Source organism: Scyliorhinus torazame, chromosome 4, assembly GCF_047496885.1.
Source record: "Scyliorhinus torazame isolate Kashiwa2021f chromosome 4, sScyTor2.1, whole genome shotgun sequence".
NCBI lineage: Eukaryota > Metazoa > Chordata > Chondrichthyes > Carcharhiniformes > Scyliorhinidae > Scyliorhinus > Scyliorhinus torazame.
Window position 1 is genome coordinate 364823999 of NC_092710.1, and position 19420 is coordinate 364843418.

The following is a 19420-nucleotide window of genomic DNA, read 5'->3' on the forward strand; positions in this document are numbered from 1 at the left end:
TCTTAGTGACCTCCTCGAAAAACTCTATCAAGTTAGTGAGACACGACCTCCCCTTCACAAAACCATGCTGCCTCTCACTAATACGTCCATTTGCTTCCAAATGGGAGTGGATCCTGTCTCGAAGAATTCTCTCCAGTAATTTCCCTACCACTGAAGTAAGGCTCACCGGCCTGTAGTTCCCTGGATTATCCTTGCTACCCTTCTTAAACAGAGGAACAACATTGGCTATTCTCCAGTCCTCCGGGACATCCCCTGAAGACTGTGAGGATGAGAACGAGTTAATGGTAGGGAGTTGGGGAGAGTTACAGAACAAAGAGATCGAGGGGTACAGGCTCCATAGCTCCTAGGAGGTGGAGTCACAGGCGGACAGGGTGGTGAAGGAGGCATTCAGCAGGCTAGTTTTTATTGGTCAGAGTATTGAATACAGGAGTTGGGACGTCTTGTTGAAGTTGTACAAGACATTAGTGAGACCATACATGGAATAATGTGTTCAGTTCTGGTCACCCTATGAGAGGAAGGATATTGTTAACCTAGAAAGAGTGAGAAGAGATTTACGAGGATGCTACCAGGACTTGATGGTCTGAGTTATAAGGAGAGGCTGGATAGGCTGGGACTTTTTCCCCTGGAGTGTAGGAGGCTTAGGGGTGATCTTATTGAGGTCTATAAAATGATGAGGGACACAGATAAGGGAGATAGTCAACATCTTTTCCCAAAGGTAGAGGAATCTAGAACAAGAGGGCATAGGTTCAAGTTGAGAGGGGAGAGATACAAGAGAGACCAGACAGGACATTTCTTCGCACAGAGGGTGGTGAGCATCTGGAACGAGCTGCCAGAGGCAGTGGTAGAGGCGGGTACAATTTTGTCCTTTAAAAAGCAGACAGTTCCATGGGCAGGGTGGGTACAGAGGGATATGGGCCAAATGCGGGCAAGTGAGACCAGCTTAGTGATAGAAACTGGGCGGCATCGACAAGTTGGGCTGAAGGGTCTGTTACCGTGCTGTAAACATCTGTGACTCTTAGAGCTCAGGGGATCATGGGATATGGGGGGAAGGTGGGATCAGGGTATGGAACTTGATGATCAGCCATGATCAGCATGAATGGCGGAGCAGTCTCGAAGGGCCGAATGGCCTCCTCCTGCTTCTATTTTCCCGGTTTGTTTCTATGTGTGTAAGTAGCCCAAACAGCACCTCAACCCACTGGTCACATGTGACCGCGGAACGCTCTGGGATTGACAATTCTTTGCTCAGTGTGTCAGTCTGTACAGAAAGTTTCAAGCGTGACAGGTTAAAGAGTGAGTGGCTGTTTTAGAATCTGTTGTTACTTTGAAGGAACATCTGACATACCTGCAACATTCCCACAACGTGCATAACTGAATAGTTTGTCCAGACCGATCGGCAGCGCACTTTTAATATCCACGGCATCAACTTCAGTGTGAACCCATTGCCGATATTCTAATTCCGCCTCATCATAATTCTAAAACAAGAAAATAAAATCCATCACCATGTGACACAACTGAACTCGCACCAAAACACATCAGTGTTAGAACATAGAACATAGAACCGTATAGCACAATACAGGCCCTTCGGCCCACAATGTTGTGCCGACCATTTATCCGAATCTAAGATCAACCTAACCTTCTCCTTTCAATTTACTGCTGTCCATGTGCCTGTCCAAGAGCCGCTTAAATGTACCGAATGACTCTGACTCCACCACCTCTGCTGGCAGTGCATTCCACACACCCACCACTCTCTGTGTAAAGAACCGACCCTCTGACATCTCCCCTATACCTTCCTCCAATCACCTTATAATTATGTCCCCTCGTGACAGCCTTTCCGCCCTGGGGAAAAATCTCTGGCTATCCACTCTATCCATGCCTCTCATCACCTTGTACACCTCTATCAAGTCACCTCTCTTCCTTCTTCGCTCCAGTGAGAAAAGCCCTAGCTCCCTAAACATTTCTTCATAAGAAATGACCTCCAGTCCAGGCAGCATCCTGGTAAATCTCCTCTGCACCCTCTCCAAAGCATCCACATCCTTCCTATAATGAGGTGACCAGAACTGGACACAATATTCCAAGTGTGAGCAGAACTAGGGGGCATAGCCTCAAAATAAGGGGAAGTAGATTTAGGACTGAGTTTAGGAGGAACTTCTTCACCCAAAGGGTTGTGAATCTCTGGAATTCCTTGCCCAGTGAAGCAGTTGAGGCTCCTTCTTTAAACGTTTTTAAGAAAAAGATAGATGCCTTTCTGAAGAATAATGGGATTCGGGGATATGGTGTACGGACCGGAGAGTGGAGCTGAGTCCACAAAGATCAGCCATGATCTCATTGAATGGCGGAGCAGGCTCGAGGGGCCAGATGGCCTACTCCTGCTCCTAGTTCTTATGTTCTAACCAGGGTTTTATAAAGCTGCAGTAAAACCTCGTAGCTCTTAAACTCAATCCCCCTGTTAATGAAAGCTAACACACCATACGCCTTCTTAACAACCCTATCAACCTGGGTGGCAACTTTGAGGAATTTATGTCCGTGGATCCCAAGATCCCTCTGTCCTTCCACACTTCCAAGAATCCTGCCTTTAACCCTGTATTCAGCATTCACATTCGACCCTCCAAAATGAATCACTTCACATTTATCTAGGTTGAACTCCATCTGCCACTTCTCAGCCCAGCTCTGCATCCTGTCAATGCCCTCTAGTAACCTGCAAGATGCCTCGACACTATCTCCAACTCCACCAACCTTCGTGTCATCGGCAAACTTACTAACCCACCCTTCCACTTCCTCATCCAAGTCATTTATAAAAAACACAAAGAGCAGAGGTCCCAGAACAGATCTCTGCGGGACACCACTGCTCACCGACCTCCAGGCAGAATACTTTCCATCCACTACCACTCGCTGTCTTCTTTCGGCCAGCCAATTCTGTATCCAGACAGCCGAATTTCCCTGTATCCCATGCTCCCTAACTTTCTGAATGAGCCTACCATGGGGAACCTTATCAAATGCCTTACTGAAATCCATATACACCACATCCACTGCCCGACCTTCATCAATGTGTCTCGTCGCATCCTCAAAGAATTCAATGAGGCTTGTGAGGCATGACCTGCCCCTCTCAAAGCCATGCTGACGATCTTTAATCAAACTATGTTTGTCAAATTATCATAAATCCTATCTCTCAGAATCCTTGCCAATATTTTGCTCACCACAGACGTAAGACTGATGGGTCTGTAATTCCCAGGGATTTCCCTATTCCCTTTTTTGAATAGGGGAACAACATTCGCCTCCCTCCAATCATTTAGTACTACTCCAGTGGAGAGTGAGGACACAAAGATCATCGCCAACTGCGCAGCAATCTCCTCCCTCGCTTCCCGTAGTAACCTTGGGTATATCCCGTCAGTCCCAGGTGACCTATCTATCCTGATGCTTTTCAAAATGCCCAGCAAATCCTGCTTCTTAATATCAACCTGTTTGAGCCTATTAAACAACCTTAAACAATCCCCACATTACTGCTGCACATTTCCCCAAGAACAATTGTTCTCACTTTATGCTCCTTAACTCCTGTCTAATATTAGTATAATTTCCCATCCCCCAATGAAATACCCCCCCATACTGTGTGTTCCTGTCCCTCTCCGTGACTATGATAAAGGTCAAGGAGTTGTGGTCACTGTCACCAAAATGCTCTCCCACCGAGACATCTGACACCTGGCCTGGTTCGTTACCAAGCACCAAATCCAATATGGCCTCCCCCCTAGTCGGCCTATCTGCATATTGAGTCAGGAATCCTTCCTGTACACACCTGACAAAATCTGCTCCATCCAAACCATTTGCAGAAAGGAGGTTCCAGTCAATATTAGGGAAGTTGAAGTCACCCATGACAACAACTCTGTTACTTCTGCGCCTTTCCAGAATCTGCCGCCCAATCTGTTCCTCCATCTCTCTGCTGCTATTGGGGGGTCTATAGGAAACTCCCAATAAAGTGACTGCTCCTTTCTTGTTTCTGACTTCCACCCATACTGACTCAGTAGACAAAACCTCCTCGACTACCTCCTTTTGCACAGCTGTGGTGTACTCCCTAATTAACGGTGCCGCTCCCCCTCCTCTTTTACCTCCCTCCCTATTCTTCTTAAAACATCTAATCCCCGGAACGTCTAACAACCATTCCTGCCCCTGTGAAATCCATGTCTCCGTGATGGCCATAACATCATAGTTCCAAGTACTGATCCATGTTCTAAGTTCATCTCCCTTATTTCTGACACTCCTTACATTGAAACAGACACACTTTAACCCATTCCACTGAGTGCAACTTTGCCCTATCAACTGTCTATCCTTCCTCACAGACTTGCTGCAGACTATTTCCGCCTGTTCAACAGCTACCCTGTCCTCTGATCCATCGCTCTGGTTCCCAACCCCCTGCCCAACTAGTTTAAACCCTCCCGAAGAGCTCGAGCAAACCTCCCACCCAGGATATTAGTTCCCCTCCAGTTTAGGTGCAACCCGTCCTTCATGTACAGGACTGTCCTCGGTTCCCAGGTGTGGGAGCAGTATTCATGTCCTGCATGGACTGACCTGGTAAAAGAGTTTGGAATTTTTGATGGGAGTCTTGGCATCACCACTTCCAGATTGATTTTCCTGACCCCCTCATGCACTCTTTCAGCTTTAGAGTTATCCTGCCCATTGGGCCTCACACCTTCCCCTTGGGCTTTCAATGAAAACAAATATAGAGAATGTTCTGGAAGGCCATCGACACTGAATCATGTCCAGTAATTGTGTTTCCCTTTGGCTGTTTTACCACATTATTGAAACAGAAAGGTTTCAATGGGTTAGAAATTGGTCCTCGTATCCAGGCACTAATCCAGGATGAAAAGAAAACAATGTCATTGGACCGTAAGAAATAGGAGCTGGAATAGGCCCAATAACTCCTCAAGCCTGTTCCACCAATCAACAAGATCATGCCTCACCTTTAACCCCAACTCTACTTGCCCCACGCACTCCCCACCTGTTCCATTGTGTTGTTGTGTTGGAGAAGTTTCCGTAACTCCCAGAGACTGCAGACATTCTAACTGTATTGGAACACATTTACCGTTTGGAGAATATTTCCCGACACGAGCTTCTTTTCGTGCTGCTTTCTGCGAGACTCTCAGATCACGAGTAGATGTCACTTCCTGCCAGTGACATCACAGGGTTAACCCTTCACAGGACCTGTCCGAATATACTCCATTATACTACACCCCGAGCAACCTGGAATCCTAAATTGTACCTTGTCACCTTGTCTGTTTCAATGAGATCCTCTCATTCTCCTAAATTCCAGAGAGTTCCCGACAATATGATTCCTTTCAGTATTGGACATCTCTGTAACCCAGGAATCAATCCAGTGAATCTTCACTGCGTCATCTCCAAGGAATGGACATCCTGTTTTGGATCCGGTGCGAGCGTGCATACCCTGGTCGAGACCAGAGTGGGCCTCCAGGACTGGCAGCGCCAGGTGGCGGGGTTGTCTCAGGGATTACCCGCACCCTAGCCACATGGAGATGCCTGGGGGCCACCGGGCACCCCGAGGGAGGAGGAGGTGCTGGGCCCGTGCCGGTGACTCCCGCAGGGGAGGTGCCGGAACACCGCAGCCCCTCAGACTCCACCCCTCCTGTCCCTGGAGCCTCCAGTGGGCAGCAGGCAGAACAGGGCAGCACCACACCACCTGGGACACACGGGCAGGAGCCGGGCCCATCCAGGCCCGATCGCCCCAGAAGGCACCCACCGACCGGGACCCAGGTGGCAGGGCGGGAATCACAGCAGGGCCGCCTCCACTCCTGCTGGACCGTCTGGGGAACTACCTAGACGCAATGTTAGGGCTGGAAGGCCAGAACGTTAGACACCAGTTAAGTTGGCAGGGGTGCAGGGCACAGTTTCGGGTTAGGGTCTCGGGTTTTAACATTAAACACCTGTTCACACCGTTCCAACCTGCCTCGGTGCTCTGTCAGGGTGTGAGGGGTGGGCTGGGCTGGGCTGGCCATAGAGGAGGTGGGGGGGGGAATGGGCGGATGTTGTGGGTGGCGTGGGCTCCCCACCGTACACCCCCCCCCCCCCCCCCCACCCCACCGACCGTGTGATGGACTGGCCAGCTGGCATGCAGGGTTCACCCAGGTGGAAGGTGCGACCGTGGGCATGAGGCAGACATTGTCAAACGATGTGGAGCACGGAGCTCATGGCAGAGCGGGCTGTCATCACCCTCCATCCCATGGCTCCGACCCGCTGTTACTGCCAACCCAGGGCCCCCAGCTCGGAGCGCCGCAGGTATGTATCACCGAGCTGCAGGCGGGGGATGTGGGGGCCTGGTGGTGGGAGGCGGTGTCCGTGCCCCAGGCCAAGTTCCCCCCCCCCCGTCTAGTTGGTGAACCTGGAGACGATCAGAGCGTCCCGTGCCCATTGGCCCCGGTGCACATGTTGTGCGGCCCCCTGAGCTGCCCATTGCAGGGGACCCCGGGGGTCTCACTGTCACAGGGGTCCTTGGGGGTGTCTCACTGTCACAGGGGTCTCTGTTGGGAGGTCTCCCTCTCAGAGGGGTCTCTGTGGGTGGGTCTCCCTATCACAGGGGTCCCTGGGGGTGTCTCACTGTCACAGGGGTCTCTGTGGGGGTCTCGCTGTCACAGGGGTCTCTGGGGAGGGGGGGTTCTTCCTATCACAGGGGTCTCTTTGTGGGGGGGGTCTCCCTATCACAGGGGTATCTGGGGGGGGGGGGTCTCCCTATCACAGGGGTCTCTGTGGGGGGGTCTCCCTATCACAGGGGTCCCTGGGGGGGGTCTCACTGTCACAGGGGTCTCTGTGGGGGTCTCGCTGTCACAGGGGTCTCTGGGGAGGGGGGGTTCTTCCTATCACAGGGGTCTCTTTGTGGGGGGGGTCTCCCTATCACAGGGGTCTATGTGGGGGTCTCACTGTCACAGGGTATCTGAGGGGGGTCTCCCTATCACAGGGGTCTCTGTGGTGGGGGGTCTCCCTATCACAGGGGTATCTGGGGGGTGTCTCCCTATTACAGGGGTCTCTGTGGGAGGTCTCCCTATCACAGGGGTCTATGTGGGGGGGGTGTCTCCCTATCACAGGGGTCTCAGTGAGGGGGGTCTCACTGTCACAGGTGTCTCTGTGGGAGGGTCTCCTAATCACAGGGGTCTCTGTGGGAGGGTCTCCCTATCACAGGGGTCTCTGTGGGGGGGGGTCTCCCTATCACCGGGGTCTCTGTGAGGGGGGTCTCACTGTCACAGGGGTCTCTGTGGGGGGGTCTCCCTATCACAGGGGTCTCTGTGGGGGGGTCTCCCTATCACAGGGGTCTCTGTGGGTGGGGTCTCACTGTCACAGGTGTCTCTGTGGGGGGGTCTCTCTATCGCAGGGGTCTCTGTGGGGGGTGTCTCTCTATCACAGGGGTCTCTGTGTGGGGGTCTCCCTATCACAGGGGTCCCTGGGGGTGGGGTCTCCCTATCACAGCGTGTCTGTGGGGAGGGTCTCTCTATCACAGGGTCTCTGTGGGGGGTCTCTCCATCACAGGGGTCTCTGTGGGAGGGTCTCTCTATCACAGAGGTCTCTGTGTGGGGGTCACCCTATCGCAGGGGACCCGGGGGTGGGGTCTCCCTGTCACAGAGGTCTCTGTGGGGGGGTCTCCATATCACAGGGGTCTCTGTGTGGTGGGTCTCCCTATCACAGGGGTCTCTGTGTGGGGGGGTCTCCCTATCACAGGGGTCTCTGTCGGGGAGTCTCCCTATCACAGGGGTCTCAGTGGGGAGGGGCGGTCTCCCTGTCACAGGGTTCTCTTTGTGGGGGGGGGGTGTCCCTATCACAGGGGTCTCTGTGGGTGGGTCTCCCTATCACAGGGGTATCTGGGGGGTGTCTCCCTATTACAGGGGTCTCTGTGTGGGGGGGTCTCCCTATCACAGGGGTCTCTGTCGGGGAGTCTCCCTATCACAGGGGTCTCAGTGGGGAGGGGCGGTCTCCCTGTCACAGGGTTCTCTTTGTGGGGGGGGGGTGTCCCTATCACAGGGGTCTCTGTGGGTGGGTTTCCCTATCACTGGTCTCTCTGGGAGGGGCTCCCACTTTCACAGCGGTCTTTGTGGGGGGGGTCTCCCTATCACAGGGCTCTCTGTGGGAAGGGGCAGCACGGTAGCCTTGTGGATAGCACAATTGCTTCACAGCTCCAGGGTCCCAGGTTCGATTCCGGCTTGGGTCACTGTCTGTGTGGAGTCTGCACATCCTCCCCGTGTGTGCGTGGGTTTCCTCCGGGTGCTCCGGTTTCCTCCCACAGTCCAAAGATGTGCAGGTTAGGTGGATTGGCCGTGATAAATTGCCCTTCGTGTTGGGTGGGGTTACTGGGTTATGGGGATAGGGTGGCGGTGTGGACCTTGGGTAGGGTGCTCTTTCCAAGAGCCGGTGCAGACTCGATGGGCCGAATGGCCTCCTTCTGCACTGTAATTTCTATGTAAATCAATCACAGGGGTCTCTGTGTGGGGGGTCTCCCTATCACAGGGGTCTCTGTGTGGGGGGGGGCTCCCTATCACAGGGGTCTCTGTGGGGCGGGGGGGTCTCGCTATCACAGGGGTCTACTGTGGGGGGGGGTCTCCCTATCACAGGGGTCTCTGTGGGGGGTCTCCCTATCACAGGGGTCTCTGTGGGGCGGGGGGGGGGTCTCCCTATCACAGGGGTCTCTGTGGGGGTGGGCCTCCCTATCATAGGGGTCTCTGTGTGGGGGAGGTCTCCTTATTACAGGGGTCTCTGTGGGGGCAGGGTCTCCCTATCACAGGGGTCTCTGTGGGGGGGGCTCTCTCTTTCACAGCGGTCTCTGTGGGAGGGGGGTTTCCATATCACAGGGGTCTCTGTGGGAGGGGGGTCTCCCTATCACATGGGTCTCTGTGTCGGGGGGTCTCCCTATCACAGGGTTCTCTGTGTGGGGGGGGTCTCCCTATCACACGGGTCTTTGTGGGGGGTCTCCCTATCACAGGGGTCTCTGTGGGGTGGGTCTCCCTATCACAGGGGTCTCTGTGGGGGTGTCTCCCTATCACAGGGGTCTCTGTGTGGGGGGGGGGGCCTCCCTATCACAGGGGTCTCTGTGTGGGGGGGGGTCTCCCTATCACAGGGGTCTCTGTGGGGGTCTCACTGTCACAGGGGTCTGTGGGGGGGGGTTTCCCTATCACAGGGATCTCTGAGGGGGGGGTCTCCCTATCACAGGGGTCTCTGTGGGGTGGGTCTACCTATCACAGGGGTCTCTGTGGGGGGGGGTCTCCCTATCACAGGGGTCTCTGTGTGGGGGGGGTCTCCCTATCACAGGGGTCACTGTGGGGGTCTCACTGTCACAGGGGTCTGTGGGGGGGGGGGGTCTCCCTATCACAGGGGTCTCTGTGGGGGGGGTCTCCCTATCACAGGGGTCTCTGGGGGGGGGTCTCCCTATCACACGGGTCTCTGTTGGGGGGTCTCCCTCTCACAGGGGTCTCTGTCGGGGTGTCTCCCTCTCACAGGGGTCTCTGTCGGGGGGGTCTCCCTATCACAAGGATCTCTGTTGGGGGGTCTCCCTATCACAGGGGTCTCTGGGGGGGGTCTCCCTATCACACGGGTCTCTGTTGGGGGGTCTCCCTCTCACAGGGGTCTCTGTCGGGGTGTCTCCCTATCACAGGGGTCTCTGTTGGGAGGTCTTCCTCTCACAGGGGTCTCTGTGGGGGGGGTCTCCCTGTCACAGGGGTCTCTGTGGGGGGGGTCTCCCTATCGCAGGGGTCCCTGGGGTGGTCTCACTGTCACATGGGTCTCTGTGGGGGTCTCACTGTCACAGGGGTCTCTGTGGGGGGGGGGTTCTCCCTATCACAGGGGTCTCTTTGGGGGGGTCTCCCTATCACAGGGGTCTCTGTGGGGGTCTCACTGTCACAGGGTCTCTGAGGGGGGGGTCTCCCTATCACAGCGGTCTCTGTGGGGGTTCTCCCTATCACAGGGGTCTCTGGGGGGGGTGTCTCCCTATCACAGGGGTCTCTGTTGGGAGGTCTCCCTCTCACAGGGGTCTATGTGGGGGGGGGTCTCGCTATCACAGGGGTCTCTGTGAGGGGTTTCTCACTGTCACAGGGGTCTCTGTGGGGGGTCTCCCTATCACAGGGGTCTCAGTGGGGGGGGTCTCCCTATCACAGGGGTCTCTGTGGGTGGGGTCTCTCTATCGCAGGGGTCTCTGTGGGGGGGTCTCTCTATCACAGGGGTCTCTGTGGGGTGGTCTCCCTATCACAGGGGTCCCTGGGGGGGGTCTCACTGTCACAGGGGTCTCTGTGGGGGTCTCGCTGTCACAGGGGTCTCTGGGGAGGGGGGGTTCTTCCTATCACGGGGTCTCTTTGTGGGGGGGGTCTCCCTATCACAGGGGTCTCTGTGGGAGGTCTCCCTATCACAGGGGTCTATGTGGGGGGGGTGTCTCCCTATCACAGGGGTCTCTGTGAGGGGGGTCTCACTGTCACAGGTGTCTCTGTGGGAGGGTCTCCCTATCACAGGGGTCTCTGTTGGGGGGTCTCCCTATCACCGGGGTCTCTGTGAGGGGGGTCTCACTGTCACAGGGGTCTCTGTGGGGGGGTCTCCCTATCACAGGGGTCTCTGTGGGGGGGTCTCCCTATCACAGGGGTCTCTGTGGGTGGGGTCTCACTGTCACAGGTGTCTCTGTGGAGGGGTCTCCCTATCACAGGGGTCCCTGGGGGTGGGGTCTCCCTATCACAGCGTGTCTGTGGGGAGGGTCTCTCTATCACAGGGTCTCTGTGGGGGGTCTCTCCATCACAGGGGTCTCTGTGGGAGGGTCTCTCTATCACAGAGGTCTCTGTGTGGGGGTCACCCTATCGCAGGGGACCCGGGGGTGGGGTCTCCCTGTCACAGAGGTCTCTGTGGGGGGGTCTCCATATCACAGGGGTCTCTGTGTGGTGGGTCTCCCTATAACAGGGGTCTCTGTGTGGGGGGGTCTCCCTATCTCAGGGGTCTCTGTGGGGGGTCTCCCTATCACAGGGGTCTCAGTGGGGAGGGGCGGTCTCCCTGTCACAGGGTTCTCTTTGTGGGGGGGGGGGTGTCCCTATCACAGGGGTCTCTGTGGGGTGGTCTCCTTATCACAGGGGTCTCTGTGGGTGGGTCTCCCTATCACTGGTCTCTCTGGGAGGGGCTCCCACTTTCACAGCGGTCTTTGTGGGGGGGGTCTCCCGATCACAGGGGTCTCTGTGGGAAGGGGGTCTCCCTATCACAGGGGTCTCTGTGTGGGGGGGTCTCCCTATAACAGGGGTCTCTGTGGGGGGTCGCCCTATCACAGGGGTCTCTGTGGGGCGGGAGGGTCTCCCTATCACAGGGGTCTCTGTGGGGGGTGGGCCTCCCTATCACAGGGGTCTCTGTGTGGGGGGGTCTCCTTATCACAGGGGTCTCTGTGGGGGCAGGGTCTCCCTATCACAGGGGTCTCTGTGGGGGGGGGGCTCTCTCTTTCACAGCGGTTTCTGTGGGAGGGGGTCTCCCTATCACAGGGGTCTCTGTGGGAGGGGGTCACCCTATCACATGGGTCTCTGTGTCGGGGGGTCTCCCAATCACAGGGTTCTCTGTGGGGGGGGGGTCTCCCTATCACACGGGTCTCTGTGGGGGGTCTCCCTATCACAGGGGTCTCTGTGGGGGGGTGGGTCTCCCTATCACAGGGGTCTCTGTGGGGGTCTCCTTATCACAGGGGTCTCTGTGTGGGGGTGGTCTCCCTATCACAGGGGTCTCTTTGGGGGAGGGTCTCTCGATCACAGTGGTCTCTGTGGGGGGGGGGGTTCTCCTTATCACAGGGGTCTCTGTGGGGGTGTCTCTGTATAACAGGGGTCTGTGTGGGGGGTGTCTCCCTTTAACAGGTGTCTCTGTGGGGGGTCTCCCTTTCACAGGGGTCTCTGTGGGGGTCTTCCTATCACAGGGATCTCTGTGGGTGGGGTCTCACTGTCACAGGTGTCTCTGTGGGGGGGGTATCTCTATCGCAGGGGTCTCTGTGTGGGGGTCTCCCTTTCACAGGGGTCTCTGTGGGGGTCTTCCTATCACAGGGATCTCTGTGGGTGGGGTCTCACGGTCACAGGTGTCTCTGTGGGGGGGGTATCTCTATCGCAGGGGTCTCTGTGTGGGGGTCTCCCTATCACAGGGGACCCTGGGGGTGGGTTCTCCCTATCACAGGTGTCTCTGTGGGGGGGGGGTCTCTCTATCACAGGGTCTCTGTGGGGGTCTCTCTATCACAGGGATCTCTGTGGGGGGGTCTCTCTATCACAGGGGTCTCTGTGGGGGGGTCTCCCTATCACAGGGGTCTCTGTGGGTGGGTCTCACTATCACGGGTCTCTCTGGGGGTGGCTCCCACTTTCACAGCGGTCCCTGTGGGGGGGGGGTCTCCCTATCACAGGGGTCTCTGTGGGGGGTCTCTCTATAACAGGGGTCTCTGTGGGGGGTTCTCCCTTTCACAGGGGTCTCTGTGGGGGTCTCCCTATCACACGTGTCTCTGGGGGGGGTCTCCCTATCACAGGGTCTCTGTGGGGGGGGGTCTCCCTATCACAGGGTCTCTGGGGGGGGTCCCTATCACAGGGGTCCATGGGCGGTGGAGGCGATGTATCTCCCCTGTATTTGTGGGTTGGGGGGGGTCGCACACAATCCGGTGGACGGGGGCTGCTTTCTGGGGTGTAGGGTGGAGGTTTGGTATGAGGGGAGTGGGGATGGGCTCAGATGTCATGGTAGCACAGTGGTTAGCCCTGTTGCTTCACTGCTCCAGGGTCGCAGGTTCGATTCCCTGCTTGGGTCACTGTCTGTGCGGAGTCTGCACATCCTCCCCGTGTGTGCGAGCGTTTCTCCGGGTGCTCCGGTTTCCTCCCACAAGTTCCGAAAGACGTGCTGTTAGGTGGATTGGAAATTTTGAATTCTCCCTCTGTGACCTGAACAGGCGCTGGAATGTGGCGACTAGGGGCTTTTCACAGTAACTTCATTGCAGTGTTAATGTAAACCTCCTTGTGACAGTAAAGATTATTATTATCCTGACCATGCCCCTCATAATCTTGTAGCCATCGATCAGATCGTCCCTCAGTCTTCTCTACTCCAGCGAAAACAGCCCAAGCCCCAACCTCTCTTCATAACTGAAATGTTCCGTCCCATGCAACATCCTGGTGAATCTCCTCTGCACCCCCTCCAGTACAGTCACATCCTTCCTATAATGTGGTGCCCAGAATTACACACAGTACTCCAGCTGTGTCCTCACCAATGTTCTGTACAACTCCAACATCACCTCCCTGCTGTTGTAATCTATGTCCCGATTGATAAACGCCAGTGTCCCATTTGCCTTTTCCACCCCCCTATTAACCTGCCTTCAGAGACCACCATCAGCTTCCTGCCTCTCAGCCAATTGTGGGTCCAATGTGTCTCTTTGCCTTGGGTGCCATGGGCCCTGACTGGATCAGTCTGCCACGAGGGACCCTATCAAAAGCCTGGCTAAAGCCCATATCGACCACTCCAAATGCATTCCCCTCATCAACACTCCTGCTCACCGCCTCAAATAATTCAATTGTGTTTGTCAAGAAAGACCTTCCACGCTGACTATTCCTGATTAATCCGTGTCTAAAGTACAGATAGATTCTGTCCCTCAGAATACTTTCCTGATCCCAGCCTTGAATTTAGAAATCATTAACTGTGTGAGTGCCGGGTCCCGGGATGTGTGAACCGCCCGGGGCAGATATTTCACTGTTTATTCCAGTTCACACACTCAGCATTGACAACCCTCCCTGACTGAGTCAGACAGATGTTTGACAGTAAAGAGAGTAAAGGGGACTCGACCCAAAAACAAAGGCATTAAATAATTTCCACTGGTACGAACGTTACACAATGCAGGAAACTCTGAACGATACTCACCTTGTCCTGAATGATGACTGCGGCTTTAAGGCAGTCCACTTGATCACAGAGTTCGATCTCCTCATCTAACGCATCCTGTGCAGCGAGTTGGTTCCAGAAGAGGACAGACACGGTTAAGAAGATTCTCAGCATCTTGGTGTCGGTACAGGTCACTGGTGAATTCACTGAATGACCCTCAGCACCTTCAGCTCGATCTGCAGTTTGAGCAGAGAGCTCAGGGATTTTTATACAGTTTTAAGGGGATGATTTTGAATAAAGTTTAGCTACGGGAACATCAGACGTTGAAGAACCGCCCAGCTTATTAACTATGGAAATGTTTTTTGGGCCCAACCTTGAATTTAGAAATAATTTGGAAATCATGATCTCTGTGATGCCGGTTGCCGGGAAATGTGAACCCCCCGGGGCAGATATTTCACTATTGATTCCAGTTCACACACTCAGCATCGACCCCCCTGCCTGAGTGAGACAGGAAATGTGAACCGCCCGGGGCAGACATTTCACTATTGATTCCAGTTCACACACTCAGCATTGACCCCCCCCCTGCCTGAGTTAGACAGGAGATGTGAACCGCCCGGGGCAGATATTTCACTATTGATTCCAGTTCACACACTCAGCATTGACTCCCCCTGCCTGAGTTAGACAGGAAATGTGAACCGCCCAGGGCAGATATTTCACTATTGATTCCAGTTCACACACTCAGCACTGACACCCCTGCCTGAGTTAGACAGGAAATGTGAACCGCCCAGGGCAGATATTTCACTATTGATTCCAGTTCACACACTCAGCATTGACCCCCCTGCCTGAGTTAGACAGGAAATGTGAACCGCCCGGGGCAGATATTTCACTATTGATTCCAGTTCACACACTCAGCATTGACCCCCCTGCCTGAGTTAGACAGGAAATGTGAACCGCCCAGGGAAGATATTTCACTATTGATTCCAGTTCAAACACTCAGCATCGATCACCCTGCCTGAGTTAGACAGGAAATGTGAACCGCCCGGGGCAGATATTTCACCATTGATTCCGGTTCAGACACTCAGCATTGACCCCCCTACCTGAGTTAGACAGGAACTGTGAACCGCCTGGGGCAGATATTTCACTATTGATTCCAGTTCACACACTCCGCAGTGACACCCCTGCCTGAGTTAGACAGGAAATGTAACTCCCCCGGGGCAGATAGTTCACTATTGATTCCAGTTCACACACTCAGCATTGACCCCCCTGCCTGAGATAGACAGGAAATGTGAACCGCGCGGGGCAGATATTTCACTATTGATTCCAGTTCACACACTCAGCATTGATCCCCCTGCCTGAGTTAGACAGGAAATGTGAACCGCACGGGGCAGATATTTCACGTTTGATTCCAGTTCACACAATCAGCATTGATCCCGCTGCCTGAGTTAGACAGGAAATGTGAACCGCCCAGGGCAGATATTTCACTATTGATTCCAGTTCACACACTCAGCATTGACCCCCCTGCCTGAGTTAGACAGGAAATGTGAACCGCCCGGGGCAGATATTTCACTATTGATTCCAGTTCACACACTCAGCATTGTCCCCCCTGCCTGAGTTAGACAGGAAATGTGAGCCGCCCGGGGCAGATATTTCACTATTGATTCCAGTTCACACAATCAGCATTGACCCCCCTGCCTGAGTAAGACAGGAAATGTGAACCGCCCGGGGCAGATAGTTCACTATTGATTCCAGTTCACACACTCAGCATTGACCCCCCTGCCTGAGGTAGACAGGAAATGTGAACCGCCCGGGGCAGATATTTCACTATTGATTCCAGTTCACACACTCAGCATTGACCCCCCTGCCTGAGTTAGACAGGAAATGTGAACCGCCCGGGGCAGATATTTCACTGTTGATTCCAGTTCACACACTCACCATCGATCCCCCTGCCTGTGTTAGACAGGAAATGTGAACCGCCCGGGGCAGATATTTCACTATTCATTCCAGTTCACACACACAGCATTGATCCCCCTGCCTGAGTGAGACAGGAAATGTGACTCCCCCGGGGCAGATATTTCACTATTGATTCCAGTTCACACACTCAGCATTGAATCCCCTGCCTGAGTTAGACAGGAAATGTGAAGCGCCCGGGGCAGATATTTCACTATTGATTCCAGTTCACACACTCAGCATTGTATCCCCTGCCTGAGTTAGACAGGAAATGTGAACCGCCCGGGGCAGATATTTCACTATTGATTCCAATTCACACACTCAGCATTGATCCCCCTGCCTGAGTTAGACAGGAAATGTGAACCGCCCGGAGCAGATAGTTCACTATTGATTCCAGTTCCCACACTCAGCATTGATCCCCCTGCCTGAGTTAGACAGGAAATGTGAACCGCCCGGTGCAGATATTTCACTATTAATTCCAGTTCACACACTCAGCATTGACCCCCCCTGCCTGAGTTAGACAGGAAATGTGAACCGCCCGGGGCAGATATTTCACTATTGATTCCAGTTCACACACTCAGCATCGATCTCCCTGCCTGTGTTAGAGAGGAAATGTGAACCGCCCGGGGCAGATATTTCACTATTGATTCCAGTTCACACACTCAGCATTGATCCCCCTGCCTGAGTTAGACATGAAATGTGAATCGCCCGGGGCAGATATTTCACTATTGATTCCAGTTCACACACTCAGCATTGACCCCCCTGCCTGAGTTAGACAGGAAATGTGAACCGCCCGGGGCAGATATTTCACTATTGATTCCAGTTCACACACTCAGCATTGACCCCCCTGCCTGAGTTAGACAGGAAATGTGAACCGCCCGGGGCAGATATTTCACTATTGATTCCAGTTCACACACTCAGCATCGATCTCCCTGCCTGTGTTAGAGAGGAAATGTGAACCGCCCGGGGCAGATATTTCACTATTGATTCCAGTTCACACACTCAGCATTGATCCCCCTGCCTGAGTTAGACAGGAAATGTGAATCGCCCGGGGCAGATATTTCACTATTGATTTCAGTTCACACACTCAGCATGACCCCCCTGCCCGAGTTAGACAGGAAATATGAACCGCCCGGGGCAGATATTCACTATTGATTCCAGTTCACACACTCAGGATTGACCCCCCTGCCTGAGTTAGACTGGAAATGTGAACCGCTCGGGGCAGATATTTCACTATTGATTCCAGTTCACACACTCAGCATTGACCCCCCTGGCTGAGGTAGACAGGAAATGTGAACCGCCCGGGGCAGATATTTCACTCTTGATTCCAGTTCACACACTCAGCATTGACCCCCCTGCCTGAGTTAGACAGGAAATGTGAACCGCCCGAGGCAGATATTTTACTGTTGATTCCAGTTCACACATTCAGCATTGACCCCCCTGCCTGAGTTAGACAGGAAATGTGAACCGCCCGGGGCAGATAGTTCACAATTGATTCCAGTTCACACACTCAGGATTGACCCCCCTGCCTGAGTTAGACAGGAAATGTGAACCGCTCGGGGCAGATATTTCACTATTGATTCCAGTTCACACACTCAGCATTGAACCCCCTGCCTGAGCTAGACAGGAAATGTGAACCGCCCGGGGCAGATATTTCACGATTGATTCCAGTTCACACACTCAGCATTGACCCCCCTGCCTGAGTTAGACAGGAAATGTGAACCGCCCGAGGCAGATATTTCACTGTTGATTCCAGTTCACACATTCAGCATTGACCCCCCTGCCTGAGTTAGACAGGAAATGTGAACCGCCCGGGGCAGATAGTTCACAATTGATTCCAGTTCACACACTCAGCATTACCCTCCTGCCTGAGCTAGACAGGAAATGTGAACCGACCGGGGCAGATATTTCACTATTTATTCCAGTTCACACACTCAGCATTGATCCCCCTGCCTGAGTTAGACAGGAAATGTGAACCTCCCGGGGCAGATATTTCACTATTGAATCCAGTTCACACACTCAGCATTGACCCCCCTGCCTGAGTTAGACAGGAAATGTGACTCCCCCGGGGCAGATAGTTCACTATTGATTCCAGTTCACACACTCAGCATTGACCCCCGCTGCCTGAGTTAGACAGGAAATGTGAACCCCCCGGGGCAGATATTTCACTATTGATTCCAGTTCACACACTCAGCATTGACCCCCCTGCCTGAGTTAGACAGGAGATGTGAACCGCACGGGGCAGATATTTCACTATTGATTCCAGTTCACACACTCAGCATTGACCCCCCTGCCTGAGTTGGACAGGAAATGTGAACCGCCCGGGGCAGATATTTCACTATTGATTCCAGTTCACACACTCAGCATTGAACCCCCTGCCTGAGTTAGACAGGAAATGTGAACCTCCCAGGGCAGATATTTCACTATTGATTCCAGTTCACACACTCAGCATTGACCCCCCTGCCTGAGTTAGACAGGAAATGTGAACCGCCCGGGGCAGATATTTCACTATTGATTCCAGTTCACACATTCAGCCCTAACCCCCCTGCCTGAGTTAGACAGGAAATGTGACTCCCCCGGGGCAGATATTTCACTGTTGATTCCAGTTCACACACTCAGCATCGATCTCCCTGCCTGTGTTAGAGAGGAAATGTGAACCGCCCGGGGCAGATATTTCACTATTGATTCCAGATCACACACTCAGCATTGACCCCCGCTGCCTGAGTTAGACAGGAAATGTGAACCGACCGGGGCAGATGTTTCACTATTGATTCCAGTTCACACACTCAGCATGACCCCCCTGCCCGAGTTAGACAGGAAATATGAACCGCCCGGGGCAGATATTCACTATTGATTCCAGTTCGCACACTCAGGATTGACCCCCCTGCCTGAGTTAGACAGGAAATGTGAACCGCCCGGGGCAGATATTTCACTATTGATTCCAGTTCACACACTCAGCATTAACCCCCCTGCCTGAGTTAGACTGGAAATGTTAACCGCTCGGGGCAGATATTTCACTATTGATTCCAGTTCACACACTCAGCATTGACCCCCCTGGCTGAGGTAGACAGGAAATGTGAACCGCCCGGGGCAGATATTTCACTATTGATTCCAGTTCACACACTCAGCATTGACCCCTCTGCCTGAGTTAGACAGGAAATGTGAACCGCCCGAGGCAGATATTTTACTGTTGATTCCAGTTCACACATTCAGCATTGACACCCTGCCTGAGTTAGACAGGAAATGTGAACCGCCCGGGGCAGATATTTCACTATTGATTCCAGTTCACACACTCAGCATTGATCCCCCTGCCTGAGTTAGAGAGGAAATGTGAACCGCCCGGAGCAGATATTTCACTATTGATTCCAGTTCACACACTCAGCATTGACCCCCCTGCCTGAGTTAGACAGGAAATGTGAACCGCCCGGGGCAGATATTTCACTATTGATTCCAGTTCACACACTCAGCATTGAGCCCCTGCTGAGTTAGACAGGAAATGTGAACCGCCCGGGGCAGATATTTCACTATTGATTCCAGTTCACACACTCAGCATTGACCCCCCTGCCTGAGTTAGACAGGAAATGTGAACCGCCCGGGGCAGATATTTCACTATTGAATCCAGTTCACACACTCAGCATTGACCCCCCTGCCTGAG

General features: G+C 53.9%; 1 protein-coding gene across 1 annotated transcript in view; it reads right to left on the reverse strand.

Moving 5' to 3' along the window:
• The window catches only part of LOC140411528 (uncharacterized), a 151267-nt gene that overhangs the window by 16995 nt on the left and 114852 nt on the right, over positions 1-19420 (reverse strand). The window contains exons 3-4 of the mRNA XM_072500614.1: positions 13861-14054; positions 1343-1472 (exon numbers count right to left, since the gene is read on the reverse strand). Of these exons, the coding sequence (XP_072356715.1) occupies positions 1343-1472; positions 13861-13992 (262 nt within the window). The 5' untranslated portion in view covers positions 13993-14054. The remainder of the gene's footprint in view (positions 1-1342; positions 1473-13860; positions 14055-19420) is intronic.